This window comes from Nannobrachium achirus (genome assembly GCF_963921795.1).
Source record: "Nannobrachium achirus genome assembly, chromosome: 10".
Lineage (NCBI taxonomy): Eukaryota > Metazoa > Chordata > Actinopteri > Myctophiformes > Myctophidae > Nannobrachium > Nannobrachium achirus.
The window spans coordinates 2,842,479-2,862,977 of NC_137819.1; the positions used below are offsets into that span (position 1 = coordinate 2,842,479).

The 20,499-nt window shown below is 43.7% G+C and overlaps 2 protein-coding genes across 2 annotated transcripts; one reads left to right on the top strand and one right to left on the bottom strand.

The window, feature by feature from the left end:
- The first annotated feature begins 1,572 nt into the window (after nucleotides 1-1,572).
- LOC308292666 (neurogenic locus notch homolog protein 2-like) lies at nucleotides 1,573-12,945 on the top strand. The gene is made up of 6 exons (XM_080735064.1): nucleotides 1,573-1,820; nucleotides 6,008-6,102; nucleotides 7,434-7,521; nucleotides 7,856-7,996; nucleotides 10,962-11,218; nucleotides 12,173-12,945. Exons 3-6 carry the CDS (start codon nucleotides 7,485-7,487, stop codon nucleotides 12,272-12,274), a joined length of 537 nt encoding a protein of 178 aa, XP_080591190.1. The 5' UTR covers nucleotides 1,573-1,820; nucleotides 6,008-6,102; nucleotides 7,434-7,484; the 3' UTR covers nucleotides 12,275-12,945.
- Nucleotides 12,946-17,286: 4,341 nt separating this feature from the next.
- On the bottom strand, nucleotides 17,287-18,201 carry LOC308292353 (syntaxin-4-like; the record flags this gene model as incomplete). The annotated part of the gene is made up of 1 exon (XM_080734665.1): nucleotides 17,287-18,201. The coding sequence occupies one exon, from the start codon at nucleotides 18,199-18,201 to the stop codon at nucleotides 17,287-17,289; it is 915 nt and encodes a 304-aa protein (XP_080590791.1).
- Between the last annotated feature and the right edge of the window lie 2,298 nt (nucleotides 18,202-20,499).

Below are 20,499 nucleotides of genomic sequence, written 5' to 3' on the forward strand. Positions count from 1 at the left end.
CCATCCATCCACATCCATCCACATCCATCCATCCATCCATCCATCCACATCCATCCATCCATCCATCCACATCCATCCATCCACATCCATCCATCCACATCCATCCATCCATCCATCCATCCATCCATCCCCATCCATCCATCCATCCATCCACATCCATCCATATCCATCCATCCACATCCATCCATCCACATCCATCCATCCATCCATCCACATCCATCCATCCATCCATCCACATCCATCCATCCATCCATCCATCCATCCACATCCATCCATCCATCCATCCATCCACATCCATCCATCCACATCCATCCATCCATCCACATCCATCCATCCATCCACATCCATCCATCCATCCATCCATCCATCCATTCATACTCTACTGTACCTTACTGTAATCTACTTTACCTTACTGTACTGTACTTTTCTGTACTGTACTGTACCTTGCTGTACTGTACTGTACTTTACCTTACTGTACTTTACTGTACCCCCCCCCCCCCCCCCTCTCTCTCTCTCTCTCTCTCTCTCTCTCTCTCTCTGTGTGTGTGTGTGTGTGTGTGCATCTGACCCCCCCCCCTTCCCTCTTGTAATCTGAGACGTTGGTGATGATAATGACACTCCACTCCCAACTAAGGATTGCGCAATATATGCCGCCTACAGGCCAAAATGTGGGGAAAAATTGTAAACATTTTGGGATTATGAGAAGTAGAGACACATCTGAATGTGATAAAGTTGATGTTGGGCAAGGTACATGCGTTATTGATTTTTGTATTATGTTTTTTAGACAAACTGCTGAACGTGGAGTTACAGATGGAAACACACACACACACACACACACACACACACACACACACACACACACACACACACACACACAAACACAATATTTTTTGGTGCAGTTCTGATTATGTAGTGGGATTATATTATATTTATATTATATGAAACATTTGGGGTAGATGTTCTGCTCTGGACACACACACACACACACACACACACACACACACACACACACACACACACACACACACACACACGAAAATCCAGGGAGTGCGTTTGCACAGCCAGGGTGCAAAACGTCTCGGCCATGCCTTTCGGCCTGGTGGAGACAATCAGGAGTCTCCTGCTAAAAATCTATCTAGCCTGACTGGCCTTGCTGGAAATAGTATTTTACATCACTTTCTCAATGACTATGATCCATTCCCTTATTTTTTATTATTTTCCTCTACACATAAGGATAGACTTGAGACATATCACTAATTCAGGGAAATTATATAGGCTTCTAGAAATTATGTATTTATTTTACATTTCTTGTATGTGACATAAAATATGTATAATAAATTATGATTATTATAATTATTATTATAATATCATTAAGACAACATGCATCCATTAATGCATCCATCCATTCATTATAAAGAAAACTCCCTTCCTGGATGAAGCCAAAGCAGAACTTAGAACAATAGAAGAAAAAGGAAAAGAAAAAAAGCAGTCACACAGTGACAGAATCATAGGACAGAAGAATGCTGTGCGAGCTGCGTTGCTGTGGTTACAGACAGAACAGATCTAAAGATCTACAACGCTGCGCAATTCGACGCGTTGTGAGCTTGTAGATCTGTTCTTTTTTTGCACGCGACACGCCCGGTGCATTCTAGGTTGCTTATCCGAGAGGAGGCGCCAAGATTCGCTCGCGCTGCTCTGCTGTCTCTAGTCATTGTCAACAGAGTTGTGATGTTGCGTTGCGCTGCTGGATGCAATAAACACAGCAATAAACCGGATTCAGAGAAGATAGAAGAAAGGAGAACAGAAGCGGACATCTTAAGGTGAGTTTTGACACACAGAAATACTATTAATATAGCCCTGAAACATGACGGTCAGTCAGTGCAGAACCCCTTTTTTCGCTAGCATAAAGCGCTAGCGCGATGCTAACGGGAGTTCGTAAAAGGGGCTACAATGCTGGAATTGTCTTGAGTTTATTTATACAATAGGTCTACTTTGAATTACGTGTGTGTGTGTGTGTGTGTGTGTGTGTGTGTGTGTGTGTGTGTGTGTGTGTGTGTGTGTGTGTGTGTGTGTGTGTGTGTGTGTGTGTGTGTGTGTGAGAGAGAGAGAGTGTGTGAGAGAGTGAGAGAGAGTGAGAGATACTGCATTTCATCGTGTGGCTTTGATAGCTTGCTCATAATAATAATACACCCATTCTGTTGTGTTTGTTTAGGTCAGGGGTCTTCAACAGGGGGTCCGCGACCCCTAGGGGGTCCGCGGAGGTACTGCAGGGCCAGGGGGTCCGCGGAGGTACTGCAGGGCCAGGGGGTCCACTGTTGTTCTTAATATACGTAAACGACATGTCATCTGCTTGTGACTGCAATCTGTTTCTGTTCGCGGATGACTCGGCTCTCCTAGTCTCAGGCAGAGACATTTTGCAGGTTGAAAAGGCCCTTAACTGTGAACTTAACAAAATCTGCACCTGGCTCAATGACAACAGACTCTCAATTCACCTAGGCAAAACTGAATGTATCCTCTTTGGATCTAGTCAGAAACTTAGCCTAGTTGAGAACTTCACAATTAAAGTAGGTGACACTGTGATAGAAAGAAAAAACCACATCTGCTACCTGGGTTGCATCCTGGAGGCTAACCTATCCAGTGAAAAAATGACCACCAAGGTAATTAATAAAGTCAATCAACGAATTCGCTTCTTGCAAAGAGTTGCCCCACTGATCAATATTAAATCCCGAAAGACACTAGGAGGTGCTCTTATTGGGCCCCTCATTGATTACGGAGTCCTTGTCTGGTATCGCGACGCCCCAGCTGCCTTAAAGCTAAAGCTCCAAACAGCCCAAAACAAACTAATTAGGGTTGTGCTTGGTCTCCCTCCTCTGACCCACCTTACCGAGCATCACCACGAAAGCGTGGGGTGGCTCAAAGTAGCTGACAGAGTACAGCATCTTGCAATGGGCCTGGTGTACAAGATACACTACACCTCCAAGATTCCCATGTACCTGACAAACTACTTCTTAAAGGTCAAGGATGTTCACGATCATAACACCAGAGGCAGCTCCACTAATCATCATCAGCGTAGATTTAACACTAAACAAGGCGCTAACTCGTTCTCCTGCTATACCATCAACATGTGGAACGCCCTTCCACAAGCCCTAAAGGAGAGCAAATCCCTAGCCTCCTTCAAAATAGGTATGAAAAGTCACCTTCAGACAGCAGCTACCCGTGACTTGTAAATAGACTAAGCCCCCATGCTCCCCCCCCCCCTTTTTCTTTGTATTCTGCCTTTTGTATTTGATGTTATGCTTTTGAAACTGATATTATCCTAGATAAAGTACTATGTTCTATCCGTCTGTCTTTCAATGTTATATGAGATACTTAAAGTGTGGTTCCTGTGGAAATAAGCCTCGGCTTTCTAGGATCTCCTTTTAGTTGACCTTGTACCAGTGATTTGTACTGTCATGAAACTGTACTTTTTTCTATTGCAAACTTCTAATAAATTCTTCAATCAATCAATCAATCAAATTATTGCTTTAAAAAAAAAAAAAAAAAAAGATTTAATTTATTTTTTATTTTTTTTACAATAAATCATGACTATCCATTTTGAATAGCTTGAATACATGACTACTATGCATTTGACAGATTGTTGATATTATTGACATTGGTTCTCAGTATGTTTAGAAATGGTAGTGGTACGGCCCACCCTGCTCGCTGTAAAGCTGGCCGCACACTAGCCGATAATCGGGCTATTTAATTACCCCCCCGACAATCGGGCTTCCTCCGACTGAAACGTGCCCGACTATCGGGCATGAACGTCGTCTAGCGTGAGGTCTCACAGATCCACTCGGAGCCCAGCCGAGTGGCTCGGAGGACGATCGGGGGTAGCCCGACTCTTTTCAAACATGTTTGATATTTTCCTGGATCAGTACTGGTCTGGAAGACTGGAATAGCAGCAGGGGACTGATTGAAAATAGGTACTAGGCCTACAGCAGCTGCTGATAGACGCAAGTCTCTGAGCATACATATCTGAGTGACAGAGCTATCTCTTTTTCTCTCTCCACACACGCACGCACGCAGGCACGCACACACACACGCACGCACGCACGCACGCACGCACGCACACACACACACACACACACACACACACACACACACACACACACACACACACACACACACACACACACACACACACACACACACACACACACACACACACACAAAATCAATCAATCAATCAACAAAGACGTAAAACTAGGCCAAACCAATTAGTGCAAGAGCCACAGCTGTCTGGACTCGCTAATAACTTTCCAGCTCTGCTCTCCTCCTCCAAGTTACATTAAACTTATGGTTCTCACTCTCAAATGTATGATAAACCTGTGCATTCTCCATGTTTCCACCTCAAAATGCTGGATTACAGTTCTTCAAATGGACCAGACAGAACCGTCCTCTCTTTCTTTCTCTCTCTCTCTCTCTCTCTCTCTCTGGGACATTGGATTTGGATCTCCGTGCCCTCTGATCTTTTTTTAATGATTATATTTGATTGATCCATCCGCCCACACCGCGATAATTTGTTAAAAGACAGGGATTGAAAGCCTAGGCCATGGCCACTAAAGTAAAAGCAGACACTTGCCTGTCTTGAACTTGAACCTGTATTGAACTTGAACCGTCCGTGGTGGAAGCAGCCTACAACAGCAGCTCACCCCACGTCAGTCACTTTCTCTGATGGTCCGTGCACGGTGCAGTTATGTAATCTCTACTCCTTTCAAGTTCCAATTGGCCATAGGTACAGCGTGTAGCTTAATTAATGGGCCATCAGCAACTCGTTGTTTGATCTACCAGCTGGGTTAACAACTCCTGGCTACTCCGGGCACAGCGCGCCCCGCATAGCCAGGCGTTTCGCACGCACAAGTATTTTAACAGACAGCAGGTTTAGAAAATATGCGCGCACGTTACCTTAACTATTATAAAATAAAATGACTTTATCAAAACTGACAATGATAAACCTGGATATGGATATAGGCCTAATAGGCCTGTCCTTTTTAAAGCATTACAGTATATTTGGGACTAAAAACAAGTTCCCCCCCAAAAAAGCAATACACATAAATACACTGCTTATTATTTCAAATAATGATCCACATCCATCCTCCCAGGTTGTATCATGATTGCTTGCGATGGGAATTAAAACTCAATGGTCGCGAGTTTGTTTTATATCAGCAGAAATAGTCACTACCAGTCAGTCACAGACTGAAGTGGGAACAGCACACGAGTGCAAGTAGCCTACGCGCACTGCCTGATCTACGACTACAAACCCTACAATGTGGCGCGGAGGGACGCAGTTTGATCTTGGAAATCTAATGTTCTGTGCGCCACACAGTCATACGACTAATCATAAATCAGGCACCATGAGAAGCAGACAGCACGCAGCACACAGCAGTGATAGAGACAGAGAGGGTAAAAGTCAGAGAGTTGAACAGAGGCATGGATTGACATGAAACGTGTCAAAGTGAACTCATATGATCATCAAAATGGGACACAAGTTTTTTTTCTCCATTGCGCGAAGCGATGGTGTGTTGTGTGGATAACGTTTATGTGTTGTTGTGTGCGTGTGCGTGTGCGTGTGTGTGTTGCAAGGCGAAGAACAGCCCCGTGACATTTTGTATTTTATATTATGTAGGCTATTATTGCTTTGTTAAGGCCCGACTCAATCTGAATAGAATCCTGTAGCGTGCGGAGCGCCCGACTGTTCAAAACGGCTAGTCTGAGCCCGTTTAGATTATCTGTTAAAATAATCTGAAAAAATGATCCTGTAGTGTTTAATTCTACCCGATTCAGTCGGGCCCGATTATCGGCTAGTGTATGGCCAGCTTTACTTGTACATGTTTAAAATAAAATAAAAAATAACATAAAGTGTCAGTCACGATAGTTTACTTATTTCTAAAAATTCTATTTCATTTCTGATCCACATAGGGTGTGGTGGTGTGGGTTGCATACAAAATATTCCCTCTTTGTCAAGGAGCAAGCGGTGAAATTTTTGGGACAGCTGTCCTGAAAACCACAGGATTTGCTGAAAAACATCAGCTTTCACCCCAACGCAACTGAAACTGAGAGGTATGTTTGGTGAAAAAGTCAGCATTATGATGTTGTCTCGGCTGCACAATATTTCAACCAGAAATACACATTTGCTGCCGAGCCAAACAAACAAAGCTATGACAAAACCGAACGGCAAACGGGTCACAGTGTCACCTTAAAAAAAATAACTACAGCCATGCATAGAAGCCTGTTATTAGTTTGATTAATAATCAGCAGCCGCATAACAGCGTTCTCTCAAGGGCCACGGCATGTAAACACGGTGGTGATTCGGCTCGGAACGAGTCAACGACCATTGAAAATACTAATATGATAAACACCAAATACGAAGAAAGTAACTACCCTAAAATCTAAAGAACTGTCTGACTTGTGACTTGAAGTTGTGAGAGAGAACCAGATAACAGACACCACAGTGAGTGTAACTGCAGGTGGTCTGCTGACGAAGTGTCTGCTCTCTGGCTGCAAGTACAGCGAAACCACGGCCCACTGATACAAATCTATATAAAACAAACATTAATATTAATTAGATATGCCTACATCACGCCACACAAGTAGAATGGAGTGAGCACATATGCAATGAGTGGCTTTCTTTTCTACACAGAAACTGGAAGTACACAGAAATAGTTACAGAAACAGCAGAAAGCTTTGAATCCACAAGCCTATGGGCAAACCATATCATTGCTCCCTTTGCCATGTTTCTATTGTATTATACTTTGGAATGAAGTGAGTGGACGGATGGATGGATGGATGGATGGATGAGGGGTTTCTGTTGCTATTCTTACAGAAAGCCTTTGTTGTTTAGAGCAGTGGTTCTCAACCTGTGGGTCGGGACCACCATAATTATTTTGGGGGGGTCCCCAGATGATTAAATTAATGTATATTTCTAATGTGACAATTTAAGGACTTTTTAATACCTCTGAAATGACAAATTAAACATTGGTCAAATTGTAAAATATAAGAGGCTGAAATTTTGAAAATAGCCGATCTACATGCTCACATCGCCTCGAGCGTTGAGAGCATATAGATCTGCTATTTTCACATACAAAATGTAATTCCTCAACTCTTAGTGCTTGTCAGGATGAGGGGTCCCCAGGTAAATTATATGATTATTTGGGGGTCGCGGCCTGAAAAGTTTGGGAACCACTGGTTTAGAGGGCTCCTTTGATAAAACAATCACGTTGCTCGGTGTGCGTGCGCGCACGCACGCAGCCACGCACGCAGCCACGCACGCACGCACGCACACACACACACACACACACACACACACACACACACACACACACACACACACACACACACACACACAGTATATGTTGTAGCTTGAAATGAAAGCGCTGATTCTCTCTGCTTAGGAACTTTAAGACCCAGGACGGGGCCCTTATCGATGGAGGCAGGAGTCAGAGATGGTTGGAGGAGGAGGTTCCACCCAAGAAACCACAGGTGAGAAGAATGGAACAGAAACTTTACTTGTGAACACTTGGCTTTCGCTTCACATTGGTAGAATAAGTGAAATAAAAATAGACAATAAAACGCAACATGACCATGGACAAAAACATTGCTAACCATCCAGTATATATTCTAGCCCATAAATACTATACAGAACGTCAAAATCACCCCCAGTGTGAAGTGCGTTAATTTCATTAAGCGTCCCGCGAACCTTGGCCAATTTGACCTTGGCCATACAAACACACCAATTGACCAATGACAGTCCGGACAGACACAGGACAAACAGACAAAGCCATGTGTACTAAAGCGTATTTAAAACCCCTGCCAGATGGAAGACAGGCCTCTGCTGCCCAGCATGGATGGAGGAGAGAGTGGACGCTGCAGCAAGGCAAGGCTGCTGACCTCTTCCTCACCCGACCTCAGGCCGACCTGGACTCAGATTGTCTGGGTGTCAATGTCAAAGGACCAGGTATGGCTTATTGTTTTGACTGCTTCTTTTGTGTGTGTGTGTGTGTGTGTGTGTGTGTGTGTGTGTGTGTGTGTGTGTGTGTGTGTGTGTGTGTGTGTGTGTGTGTGTGTGTGTGTGTGTGTGTGTGTGTGAGAGTGAGTGAGTGTGAGACTGTGTGAGTGTGTGATTCATATTTTATTGGATTTTTGAACAACACAACATAACCAAATACCTACACAAGAGTCCAAAACAAAAACAGCTAAAAATAAAAAGGGAAGGAGGATTTCTATGCTATGCTATCCATACAAATAGAAACACTTGTCATTACAATCCATTAACATGGAGAAGAAATCTTTCCCACATCAGGTGGAACTGGTCTATTCTGCCCCCTTTTTTTATTTCTTCTTCACTGTTGTTCTTCTCTCGGTCTAATGCGGCCATTTACAAAAGAATACACATTCAGTAAGGATATTGTCAGCACTTTGGATGTTGGTTGGTTTTAATACAGTTGGCTCAATCGCCATGAACTTGAATTTGTTTTTGGATAGTTCATTTTATTGTAAATTTGGGTGTCCGACACACTGACTAAAGCAAGGGGTAAACTACATGCCTCTCAGCACTCCCACCTTGCTGGTTGGGGCACCAGTTCAGAGAGGAGTAGAATCATGAGGGATAGCATCCGTTATGCACACCTCACTGACAGGTGAAAATAAACGATCAGTGACTCCATGTGCATCGGAGGATGCATGTAGTTGTATACGTGCTCCGCAAGACCAACAGTAGGGGTTAGAAGCAACAGGGAGTGTGTAGTGCATACATGGAAAACCAGCGACACATTTTAAATTAAATCAAAGTGTTACAGCTCAAAATGTGTTGCAGCACGACGCGTTTTGAGCTTGTAGATCGGCTATTTTTGCTTCTTTTGTATGAGATACTAGAATGACAAAGTAGGACGTAGCAATATGCAATGTGGCCCTCTGGAGTGACAGTGGAAATATAGTGGCCCTCTCAATCATCAAAGTTGCCCACCCCTGGTGTAGTGCATAGTTCAAAGGGAACTGGGAGAATGACTCCCAATTCGTCAATTGGGGAGAACAGAATAGTTTACATTTTGAAGGTTTGGAAATAAATAGAAAATGCAGACCTGCCAACCCGTACGCATTTTGCGTACTAAGCACGCATTTTAAGGCTCTGTACGCAGGTACGCAAACTCCTCTAACGGCTACGCATTTTTGGTTCGGGGGAACCATGGTAACACATAACACATTCTGCGTTGTGTTGTGAGGCCAACATTTTTGCTCCATGCCGTGTAGTTCTCCCAGGCACCACTCCCAGGTGTGTGAATGGGGTGCATGGCGCTGCGGAGCACTAGAACGGAAGCGATGCTCGTTTTGTCGGTAGAAGAAGAATTTAACGCGGACGGAGTTTGTTTTGTTTTGGTCATAGAGTTATAAGAAGAAGGTTTTGGTTTAGTTTCAGCATGCACACATCTCACAGCGACGCGTTATCGCTCGGATTTCACATAGCGGCGATATTAATCAGATTAATTTATAAAGAAGATACTACGGAGAATGGCCGTGGTGTGCTGCCAACGAGTCTTAACAGGTAGGCTAATAATAAACTTTTAAAACCCTCCTCTGAGGTGAATTCACATGTCATAGCAGCCACGAGGGTGAGAATTGGTGAAATCTCGTACTATGCCTAACCTAAACCTATCTTGCGATGCTGGTGAAACAAAACAACGAGCGGCTGCGGTCCGCCTGGAGCTGTTGTGTTGTGTATGAAGTGTTGTAATTCGTCATACGACGGTGTTGCAGCGAGCAACCAGTCAAAACGTGTGACCCAGGGCTTAGTACAATGAACTGATATACATTGGCCATGATTGGATAACATACTGGGCTGCCTGTTCCACTTTATCTCTAAATGAGTATGAATGAATGAATTAGGCCCATGTGTATTGTCAAACACATTAACAGTGAACAAATTATTTATCACCTTTGAATATATGAAGACATTAATGGTCTATCAACAATGAGTAGCCTGCAGCCTATATGAATGAATATACAGACTAGGCTGTATGTGATCTATACACAATGTAGGCCTATATATCATGGATGGAATAGAAACCTACATGAGTTGAATACCTTCAACTTCATGCAAATCATGCACAGACATATGGTTTTATTTAGGCTGCTCAATTAACAAAGACACAGGTTTATGTAAATAGCCTACAATGAAAAGCTATTTTGCAATTTGAATAACAGGATTATATTGATGTATGTTCATTCCTGAAGTCACTGGTGACTGTTTTGCGAGTCTATTGTTAACTAACTCTGAGCAAGTGCAGTTAGTATATTTTATTAAAGATTTGTCAACAATATTGCCAAAGCAACATTACTGTATTGCCTGGTAATACTAGCCTCCAGACCAAATGGCATTTTTATTTAAGAGGTTGTTCTAACATCTTGCCTCCTCCTATTAGTGTAAGTCAAGACATGCAATGTGCTACATTTCTGGTGTGAAATTTTGTTAACATAACTGTAAAGGTCCCACCCAAAAAGGTGCATGGAACCCCCCAAAATATACGCTGTTTTGTGCGGGAAAACAACAAAAATTCGGCGCTGCGGGCACCGCGCGGGCACTTCGTGCCCGCGCATGAGTACTCAAAAAGATTTCCCAGGGTTGGCAGGTCTGAAAATGTACTGTAAAGCTGGTTGCACACTGCTGCGTTTTTTCTTTGCGAAATACTTTTTTTCAGGGCAAAGACAGAGAGAGAGAGCAAGGGACCCTGTGGTCGAAAAATAAATACGAATTGGGCGGGAGTGTGCAATCGTGATTAACATAACGTGAGGTTGATTTCTTTATTTAAGTGCTCTGAAATTCGCTCCTATATTCGGCAGAAAAAACACAGCAGTGTGTAACGACCTTAACTCCTCCAGATGAACCCCGGCTGAACCATGTATCCCTCTGTTATCCTCTCCCCCAGACAGCATCATCCCGCTGATGCTGGCGTCTCTGCGTACCGGAGGAAGCTCAGAGTGCGGCCTGCACGGCGAGGAGGAGAGCGGAGGCGACGAGCCGGGCCCCAGCATCATCTCGGACCTCATCACCCAGAGTGCCACGCTGGCGGTGCAGACCGACCACACGGGAGAGCGCAGATGCCGCCAAGAGGCTGCTGGACCACATGGGCAGAACCCCGCTGCACGTCGCCGTGTCCGCCGACGCATGCAGGGAGTCTTCCAGGTGGGAGAATAGCATAGGAATTCCATGTTGAACTAACATCGTGATTACAGTTTTATTATGCAAAACCGCTTATGCTTACTAGATCAGGGGTCTTCAACGTTTTCAGGCCAAGGGCCCCTTAGTTGAGGGAGAGATGAAGCAGGGACCCCCCCAAACCTTTTCATAGATTCCATATAGTTTCATAATTTGACAGCACAATCATCAGTGTATTTTGGATTCATGTAAAACATTTTTTTTTTTTAGATATTTAACCACTTGAGCCTGCTATTGTAGATATGCTATTTTTGCTTCTTTTGAATTGGAATCGTGAAATGTAACACTTTGATTTAGTTTAAAATGTGTTTAGTTATACTCATGTTAACTTAACGAAGTTAAATACAAATATGTTGGACATTAAAAAAAACTACACTTTTTCATGGGCAGATGTGACTTATAGACCTACAAACGCTTGCACTTTTTCAGACCTGTAATTAATTTGCTCTGTGATCTCTTCCTTTGGGTACATTGGGCACACTGTGCGTGTACTGCTACCTGTGAATTGCAAACTAGTTTATTATTTAGTGTACACTTTGTATTTTTGGAGTTTTTAGGTATCTGTTTGTGTATCATGGATGTTCTATTTTTGTTGTGATGTCTTGTAAGTTGTATGTAAGCAAGGATTGTGTAATTTTTTATTTCTGCCTCTTGGCCAGGTCACACTCGAAAAAGAGATCATGTCTCAATGTGTTTTTATCTGGTTAAATAAAATAAAAAATAAAATAAAAATAGGTGCTGGTGTAAATAGTAACAAAGAAATTGACAGCTTATTGTGTCTAAAATTACATATTTAGCCACTTGTACGCACTAAAATCGATAAAACAATAGAGGTAAATGAAAACATTTTAATACTCATCTTTTCTTTCCTCTAATTATATATTTTTTTGTTGGTGGGGATTGTTGTTTGTTTTCTTTCAGACTGATTCCAGTGGTAGCTGCAGGAGAAGACCATTAATGCAGAAGATCTTACAAGAGGAAGACGGCTATGGGGAGATTCATTTCAGAAAAAAGGACATCTAAAGAAAGGACAATAGACAAAAGATGTAGAGGCGCTGCAGATATCTCACCCTGGACAATGGCAATGGTTGCGTTATCACCGCAAAGTTCAATGAACTACAGAGAGAATGCAGACTGCAGCAGGCCTGGGCCAGAACTATCCACCCACAAACACAACTGGGCCGCAACTATCCACACACAAACTCATGTATGTGACTTAACGCTCATAGCTACTTCTATGAATGCAAAATGCTACAGATCCATGGGAAAAAAAGGGAGAGTCCTCATTTACTTGCTGTGGAAGTAACTCCCGATGGAATAATCATTGGTCATAACTGCTCATGTACTGCTGGGTAGTAACTTAAAGGAGTAGTTTAAAGATAAAACGACAAATGTATGTGAAGATGCTGCTCCATAAAGCTTTAACCCATTCAGGCCGGGTACACATTTTAGTGTATGGGAGGGGCTTACAGTACATGTACAGTATGTTGCAACATATTTGTTTTTGTAGGCTAATTTCTGATTTAGGAGGTTAGGCCTAAATGGGTTAAACCAAATTAGGTATGAAATTTGACGAGCACAACTGTTCTCACAGATCTTGAAGTTTATGTATTTATTTGTTATTTATTTATGAATGTTGTTTTTGAGGTTCTTTGTAAGCTGTGTTAAATAAATGTATGTATGTATGAAATTGATATATGATTTTGCTCACTTTTATATACTGTTTTTATATGGCATGTGCTGTGAGAACCTGGCTGAAATTCACCATGACCATGCATCCTTTCCAGGCAAAGTTAATGTACCTACCAGCTTAAACCAGCCTAGACCAGCTACCAGCTAATAATACCAGTTTAAACCATCTACCAGCATAGACCAGCTAAACCTGAACCATCTTAGACCAGCTAATAATACCAGCTATACCAGCTACCAGCTTTAACCAGCTTTGACCAGCTAAACCTAAACCAGCTTTGACCAGCTAATAATACCAGCTTAAACCAGCTACCAGCTAAACCAAAACCAGCTAATAACACCAGCTTAAACCAGCATAGACCAGCTAAACCTACCAGCATAAAGCTGGTCAAAAAGCAAGATGGCGGTGAAAACCTACCCTTAAGCTGGTCCAGCTAAGACCAGCAAAAAGTAGCTGGTTTTAGCTGGACCAGCTTAAGCTGGTCTTAGCTGGTTTTTTCAGCATACCAACATGGAAAGCTCTGTGGCTTGAACGCCGTTCTCTTATTGATTAATCACCAGATTCGAGAGATGGAGGCTACTTGCGGTGAGTGTGGTTCATTCAGCCAAAATCTGTTTCACTTGCGTTTCGAATCATATATCCTTGACTGGCTGGTGATATAACGTTAACTGACACAAAGCATTTATAAACAGAGCTTGTGTGCTCTGTGCTGCGAGGCGTGGGACAACCTGGGACAACCAGGGGCTCTGAATCCCCAGGTGAGCTCAGTGGCTCACTAACCACTCTGCTATGGCCGCCCCTCTGTAATTTCTTGTACTCTCCCAGTTAATTGATCACACACACCATTCCACTCAGCGCTGTCCAGAGTGTGTCTATCTTTGCTAACAGGCAGTGTCAGTGCAGGGCAAAGGACCGCTTCTTTACTCCTGCACTGTCATTTTTAAACACAAGGGGGCAGTGCTTACTTTTCTGTCATGAAATGTGTTGAACAGCATGAGCAATAGATATGTGTACAGTATAGCTATTGCTATTGTATGTACAGTACACTAGAGATTATAGTTATTATAGCCTACATACATATCTTCCAAAAGAGGTGCAGAAACAAGTCTATTCATAATAAACTAGACCAGGTCAACCTGGTTGTGCCAGACCCCCTGTCTGTCATCATCATTTATGACATCATGCCTTTTGTAGGCATGTCATCATCATGTCATCATCATATATACCCTTTATATAGAAAACCCGGACAGACCGACATTTGCTTATGTAGGCCTACCCATTTCATGGGTCTGGCAATAAATAGGTATACCTGGCTCCACTACATCCCTGACTACTATTATTATTATAACATTATTTTAAGTCCAAGAGTAAAACCCCTGTTTGATGTTTAGACAAGCCTTGTCCCAGTGGATGGAAGACGCTGGCGCTTTGGCATGGGGTCAACATTGACAAAATAATAAAATAAAATAAATGCACAGAACTTGTGTGTTGTTTAAGTTGAACAACATGTGTCCATATTGTCCCAAATATGTAAATGACTGATGTCTGACATCATAGATGTCTGACGTCATCACAGACCACATGAGACTGACACAATATGTCCATATAGACTCTATAATGGGAGGACCAGTAAACCACTTACGCTGGATGCTCATCCAGCGTAAGTGGTTTACTGGTCCTCCCATTATCTCCCATTCTCCCTGACTTTTACAAAGATATTTATAACAATTATATTAGGCCAACCAAGCCATCCAGGATGGCAGTGAATCATGACCATAACACCTTTGATCCTATATGAAAACATATTTTAATATGTAATTATTTGATATACTACATTTAATAAATACCCTTTATTTAGCGATTCTCAAAATGTTCTTTTCATAGAAACAAAGGTTTTATGGTCATGATTCACTGCAATCCTGGATGGCTTGGTTCTAGGCTTAACATAATTGTTATAAATATTTTTGTCAACCATGCCCACCGCGATGCTCTATATGGGTGTTGGACAAAATGTGGCCATATTTTCCCAAATATGGACATGACTGACGTCTGACATCATAGTTGTCTGACTTGTGGCGATGTATGGCCTACTTGTGCGACATCAGGGATCTCCATATGGGCATAAAAGTGTCTTATAAAACTCAGCACAAAAAGAAAGGAAACTTGACTTTGGTCCATTATATCTCCCCTAATAATACCAAATTGTAATGTGTTTTATATCATCTTTGTCGTTGATTTGTCACCTTTACAACGAGGTACAGCTTGTAAGCATCGGGCATTCGAGGCATGAGCTACACAGCCAAACGTGTGGGTAGCGCCGACCAAATTTTTGCCAAAATGGCTTGCAATGCAATTATATCCCCCCCTTTAATTATGCAGAATGCTGTGTTTGATATCATTGTTATCGTTGATTTGTCTCCTTTACAACAAGGTACAGCTTGTAGGATCTGGCATTTGTGGAATGAGCAACACAGGCAAACGTGTGGGCAGTAGCACCCCTCCAAAAATTGTCAAAATGGCCTGGCAGACCTGCAATACTGTTCTTTTGGTGTTCACCTTTGTTGCTTGGAGCACTGAATGATTGCACTCTCCCACAGTAATAAGGAAAAAAACACATATTGGCTATTTTCACACTGTTAATGTTAAGCTCAGTGTCAGGGAAGCCCAAAACGAGAGTAAATGACAAAAGAACAGCATTGCAGCCATTTTGGGCAAAATAATTGGGATTATATCTATAAAATCCACAAATCTCTGCATCTGTCTGTCTTTGTCCCTGTTATGCCTTTGGACATCACTGACATCATCAATATGAAATCATAGTAATGATTTCATATAGCCTACTGCACTATTGTACTTGTTGATAATATAATGGGTAATTGCTACCGTAGGTCGCAGATTAGTATGTGAACGGTCACAGCCTGTCCGTATGTATCTCTGTCTGTCTGTCACGCCTGACACTGTGGTTCTATGGGGTTGTCGCTCTGACATCATGCTCTGATGTCACTGTGATGTGAGGGGAACCACTCTGACAGAAATGTGTTCCCTTTGGGAACGCATCCCATGACATCAGCCATTCTTACGTGGAAAACATCCCGTGTCAGACGTCAAGCCTGAACCGTTTCTCCAGGAACGGTATCTGTGGAGTTTACCTTTACCATCCACTTATAAACATCCACGTCATGAGAATGAACTAAACTAGCAGTTTTGTAGTCAGTGCCTTCATGTCAGTGTTGCCAAGATACATTTTCATCCTCGCAGACACTTGACGAGAGGTGGGTCAACTTTACCCACCTCTCGTCAAGTATCTGCGAGAAGGAACACGTATGTAATTAGCAGGGGGGCCTTCACTTTTCCCAAAGGGGGCACTTTATTTTTCACACCCTGGCAAGCCGATTTTTTGCGGCATTTTGAGACAAACTAGTAATGTCCATTACACGTTTTCTCACTGAAAAGATTTGAATTTCCTATGCTGCAACACAGGAATAGACATCAAAACAAAACCAACTCGGTGCAGGGCCAGTGTAGGCTACCTTTTATTATTGCATTTTCATTAGACTATTAATTAATTTGAAAATGTATATTTATAATAATCACAAAGAACAAAACATATATAATTAACACCTAAACATCTTAAAATAATGGTGGATGGCCAATCTGGACTGGGGGTCACAAAGTCTAATCTGGGTGGGCATTGCCCCCCAATGCCCCCCTGTGGAGCCCTATGGGGTCAAGCACAAACCCATGCACACACAAGCCGATATAACCAGTCCTCTCATCTCATGGTCTTGTGGTGTCCACTGAAGATCAAGCAGCAGTGTCTATGAGCAACAGACAGGACATGTGGGGCGGCAGTGTCTCCCCACATCGCGAGGTTCCCAGTGTGTGTGTGTGTGTGTGTGTGTGTGTGTGTGTGTGTGTGTGTGTGTGTGTGTGTGTGTGTGTGTGTGTGTGTGTGTGTGTGTGTGTGTGTGTGTGTGTGTGGGTGGGTGAATATAATGCACAATCTAATTAAATGCCTTGAATAAAGGCTCTATACAAATGCATCATTGTGGGCTCGCCTGAAAGGCGAGAACACTATTATCTTCACTAAGTTCCAAAGGCACAAAGGCAGAGTCCTTAGCCAATGAGGTGCAATTGAGGTGCGGAAAATCTGGGAGTAGTGAACAGTATTTCTACCTATTTTTCTTTTAAGTCCAAGGTTGGGACAGGTGACAGGGTGAGCACAACTCTGTAATGTGAATTGGGAAGATCCAGAAAGGCAGTGACTTCATTCCTCCATGTGCCCTGCATGGCAGTTGACACGTGGACATCTAATCCACAATAAGTAATCAATATGACAGATCACTTAAACGCTTGGTGATGGTGGATCCGTCTCGACTGTTCCAAAGCCTAAGTCATAACCAAACCTGGATGCCAAGAACAAGCCTAGAACAACTATGAGGATGGCGAGAAACACCGCGACCCAACACATTTTCTTGCACCTCTTCCGCTTGTACCCGACCGCCCTTCCCACGTTGACCTTCGCCACCTCCACGTAGGCGGACGACTTTTGGACGTTGGCCTCGATGTCGTTGACCGTGTCCCCCTGGGCCTGCACCTCGGCGTCGATGTACTGGCATATGAGCTGCAGGTCCTTGATGCTCATCTCCAGCTTCAGGATCTCGTCGTGCCGCGACTCGATGTCGTTGAGCGCCTGCCGCGTGGCCTGGGCGTCGCTCAGGACGTTTTGCGTGAAGACGTCCGTCCGCCCGCTCTCCAGCATGGCGGTCAGCTCCTCGTCGGTCACGTAGGTGCCGGCGATCTTGAGCTGCCCCTGGATCCTCTTGACGTTGCGAGCTCGGTACTGGGCCTGGGCGTCGTTGCATCGGCCCATCAGCTCCACGAACTGCCTGGACAGGACGCCGTGCTGGGTGCGCTGGATCCTCGAGCTTATGGACGCGGGATTCCCGTCGTCCTTTCCCTTCTTGGGTTCGATGGTCCTCAGTTTCTTCTTCACGTGGCCGGCCGTCGTCTTGATCCGTTCCCGCAGCGTCTGGAGCTCTTTCTTCATGCTCTCGTCTGGCAGCGCCACGACCAGCACCGTGTTCTGTTTCTTCTCGAGGTCCGCGACGCTCCTCTCCAGAGTCTCCAGGCCCGTGCGGATCACTTGCACCTTCCTAAAAAAGGCTTCGTTTTCCTTCTCTCCACTCCCCCCTGTTGAGGGTCCTGGATTCCCCTCGTCCTCGTCTGGCCACCTACTATTCTGATGTCCTAATTCCATTGTTCGATCCCGCATTTTCCAAAGTGATGTAAATACCTAGAAAAAATACAATCTAAACTTGACAATATAATGACACTAAGCCAAAGGGTGGAAACGGTGTCTACACCTCCTATGGTGTCTTTGTCTAAGTAGATATATCTGAAGAAAGCGCAGACCTGATACTTACACTCTCTTAAGCCAAGCTGGTGACAAAACCGTCATTTAATGTGACATCAGTCATGTCCAAATATGGAGTTACGCCTGGCTCTTGACAGGCATCCTATAGCGCTCTGGTTGGATTTATCAGGTGACCATGGCAACCTGATATCAGAACTCTGGGCATGCCTCATACTATCCACTCGTAGTGATTCTCAACCTATAGGATATTGCGTGTGGGCCCCCAAATAATTGTCAAAACACTAAGATTTTAATAACACAGGTGGGGTGGGGAAGAGTTGCAAACATAAGCCAAACTACCGGTATGGTTCTTCTTCCAAATCTTTTAGAGTAGTTTCAATAAGGAGCTTTCCAATGACTAGTCTCGCCCTAAGCAAAACAAGAGTCAGTACTGCACAGTTCACTTGACTTATAATATTATCCCTGAAAGTTTCCGCCTGACCAGTGTGTCAACCACCGAGGAGAGTGAGCGCTTTCTGAGGGGAGACTGGGAGCTTATACAGCACAAGGCTGGGTCAGACTCAGAAGGCACCTGCCAGTGTCAGCAGGGACGTGCTGAGCCCCTGATTCAGAAGAGTTGGAGAGGCCCTCATTGCGCGCTATAGAGAGAGATAGCGCTGCTGCTACTCAAAGATTTGTCATTTCAGATCATGACAAGTGACAAGCCAGTGGGCCAATTACTGTACATGAGTTATATTTCGTCGTTGTTTTGTATTTATCATTTTAAAAATGATTTAAACTAGTGAAAACAGCCGATCTACAAGCAGTGCTTGTAGATCTGCTGTTTTCACTACTTTTATGCGACGGCCTTGTATGATGAAGCAGGGCTTTGCTTTGCGAAAAAGTTTACAAATTTGTAACTTGGAGATACAAGGTTTCTGCCCGACAGTGACGATTTACTTTGTTGGCCGCCCAGCCCCCAAAATGGAACGAAGGCCGACATTTTTTTTTCTTCTAATGGCCGGCCTGGACCGGCCGGGAATGAACCGGCCGTTCGGGAGTTGTCCCGCTTTTCCCAATGGCCAGCACGTCCCTGAGTGTCAGCACTTGCTAAATCAGAACTCAGATGTCATCACTTCCACCCGCACACATAGACATCAAAGGGGGCTTGAGCCCCTGCCCTTTTATCTGTCTTTAACAACTGCCCTTTCCAGGCCATATATGCAGTTTTTACTATGGTGAAAAAAATGCCAAATGCCCTCTTCCCATGCCATACCTGAAGGCAGCATTCAATAGAATTGCCTTGTCCAAACTCTCCTGAACTTGAATGCAGCATCTTAAGGCCGTTCCATACTTTGACCGAAACCGCCGCTTTCGGTCAAAAGGTCCTTTTCTACCATAAAATGATATCCCTCGGGACTTCTGAAAAGCATTGGACCGAACGAGAGTTCGGAAATTTGCACGTCGGAAAACACAACTCACCGAACATTTTGGTCGAAGTATGGAGAGGCCTTTATGTTGAAAGAATTGTCCTCTCTCTGTCTAGCTATTAAGCCACATCTCCAGTATTGACTTGATTATGCTTAGTTCAGTGTGGCTTCACACACCGAAAATAGCAGACCTCCAAGCTTCGCAGCGTGACGCGTTGTGAGCTTGGAGGTCTGCTATTTTCGGTGCTTCCAACAAAAGGCCCTTTTGGAAATTTCAGCCCCTGCCTCTAACATTCTCCACCTGGTTGAAGGTCAAATAGCAGGTAATGGTATACCTTCCTTCAATCAGCTACTCAAGGGCTAGGCACTGTCCATGGTGTTGAAGTCTCACTCTAGACCTCAGCTCTCATCCATTCATCCATCTTCAACCGCTTATCCGGAGTCGGGTTGCGGGGGCAGCAGCTCCAGCAGAGAGCTCCAAACGTCCCTCTCCAGTGCAACATTAGCAACTTCCTCCTGGGGGATCCCGAGGTGTTCCCAAGCCAGTTTGGATACGTAATCCCTCCATCTGGCCCTTGGTCTGCCCCGGAGCCTTTTCCCAGTGGGACATATACGTATAGTATGTACGTTTATTCCTACTAACAACAACACTACATGTTTAAAGGGATCCCTGGCTAATAAGACAAATATGCCTTAATACATTATAATTTTCCTCTATAACTACAATGTAAAATTAAATATTTTATTTCTTCTAGAAATAGCTAATCTTTCA

Excerpts from the sequence above, each read along its gene's own strand:
- LOC308292666 (XM_080735064.1), top strand. The coding sequence starts at position 7,485 with ATGGTTGGAGGAGGAGGTTCCACCCAAGAAACCACAG. Across the intron at positions 7,522-7,855 it reads TTCCACCCAAGAAACCACAG|ATGGAAGACAGGCCTCTGCT; the intron begins GTGAGAAGAATG and ends AACCCCTGCCAG. Across the intron at positions 7,997-10,961 it reads TGTCAATGTCAAAGGACCAG|ACAGCATCATCCCGCTGATG; the intron begins GTATGGCTTATT and ends CCTCTCCCCCAG.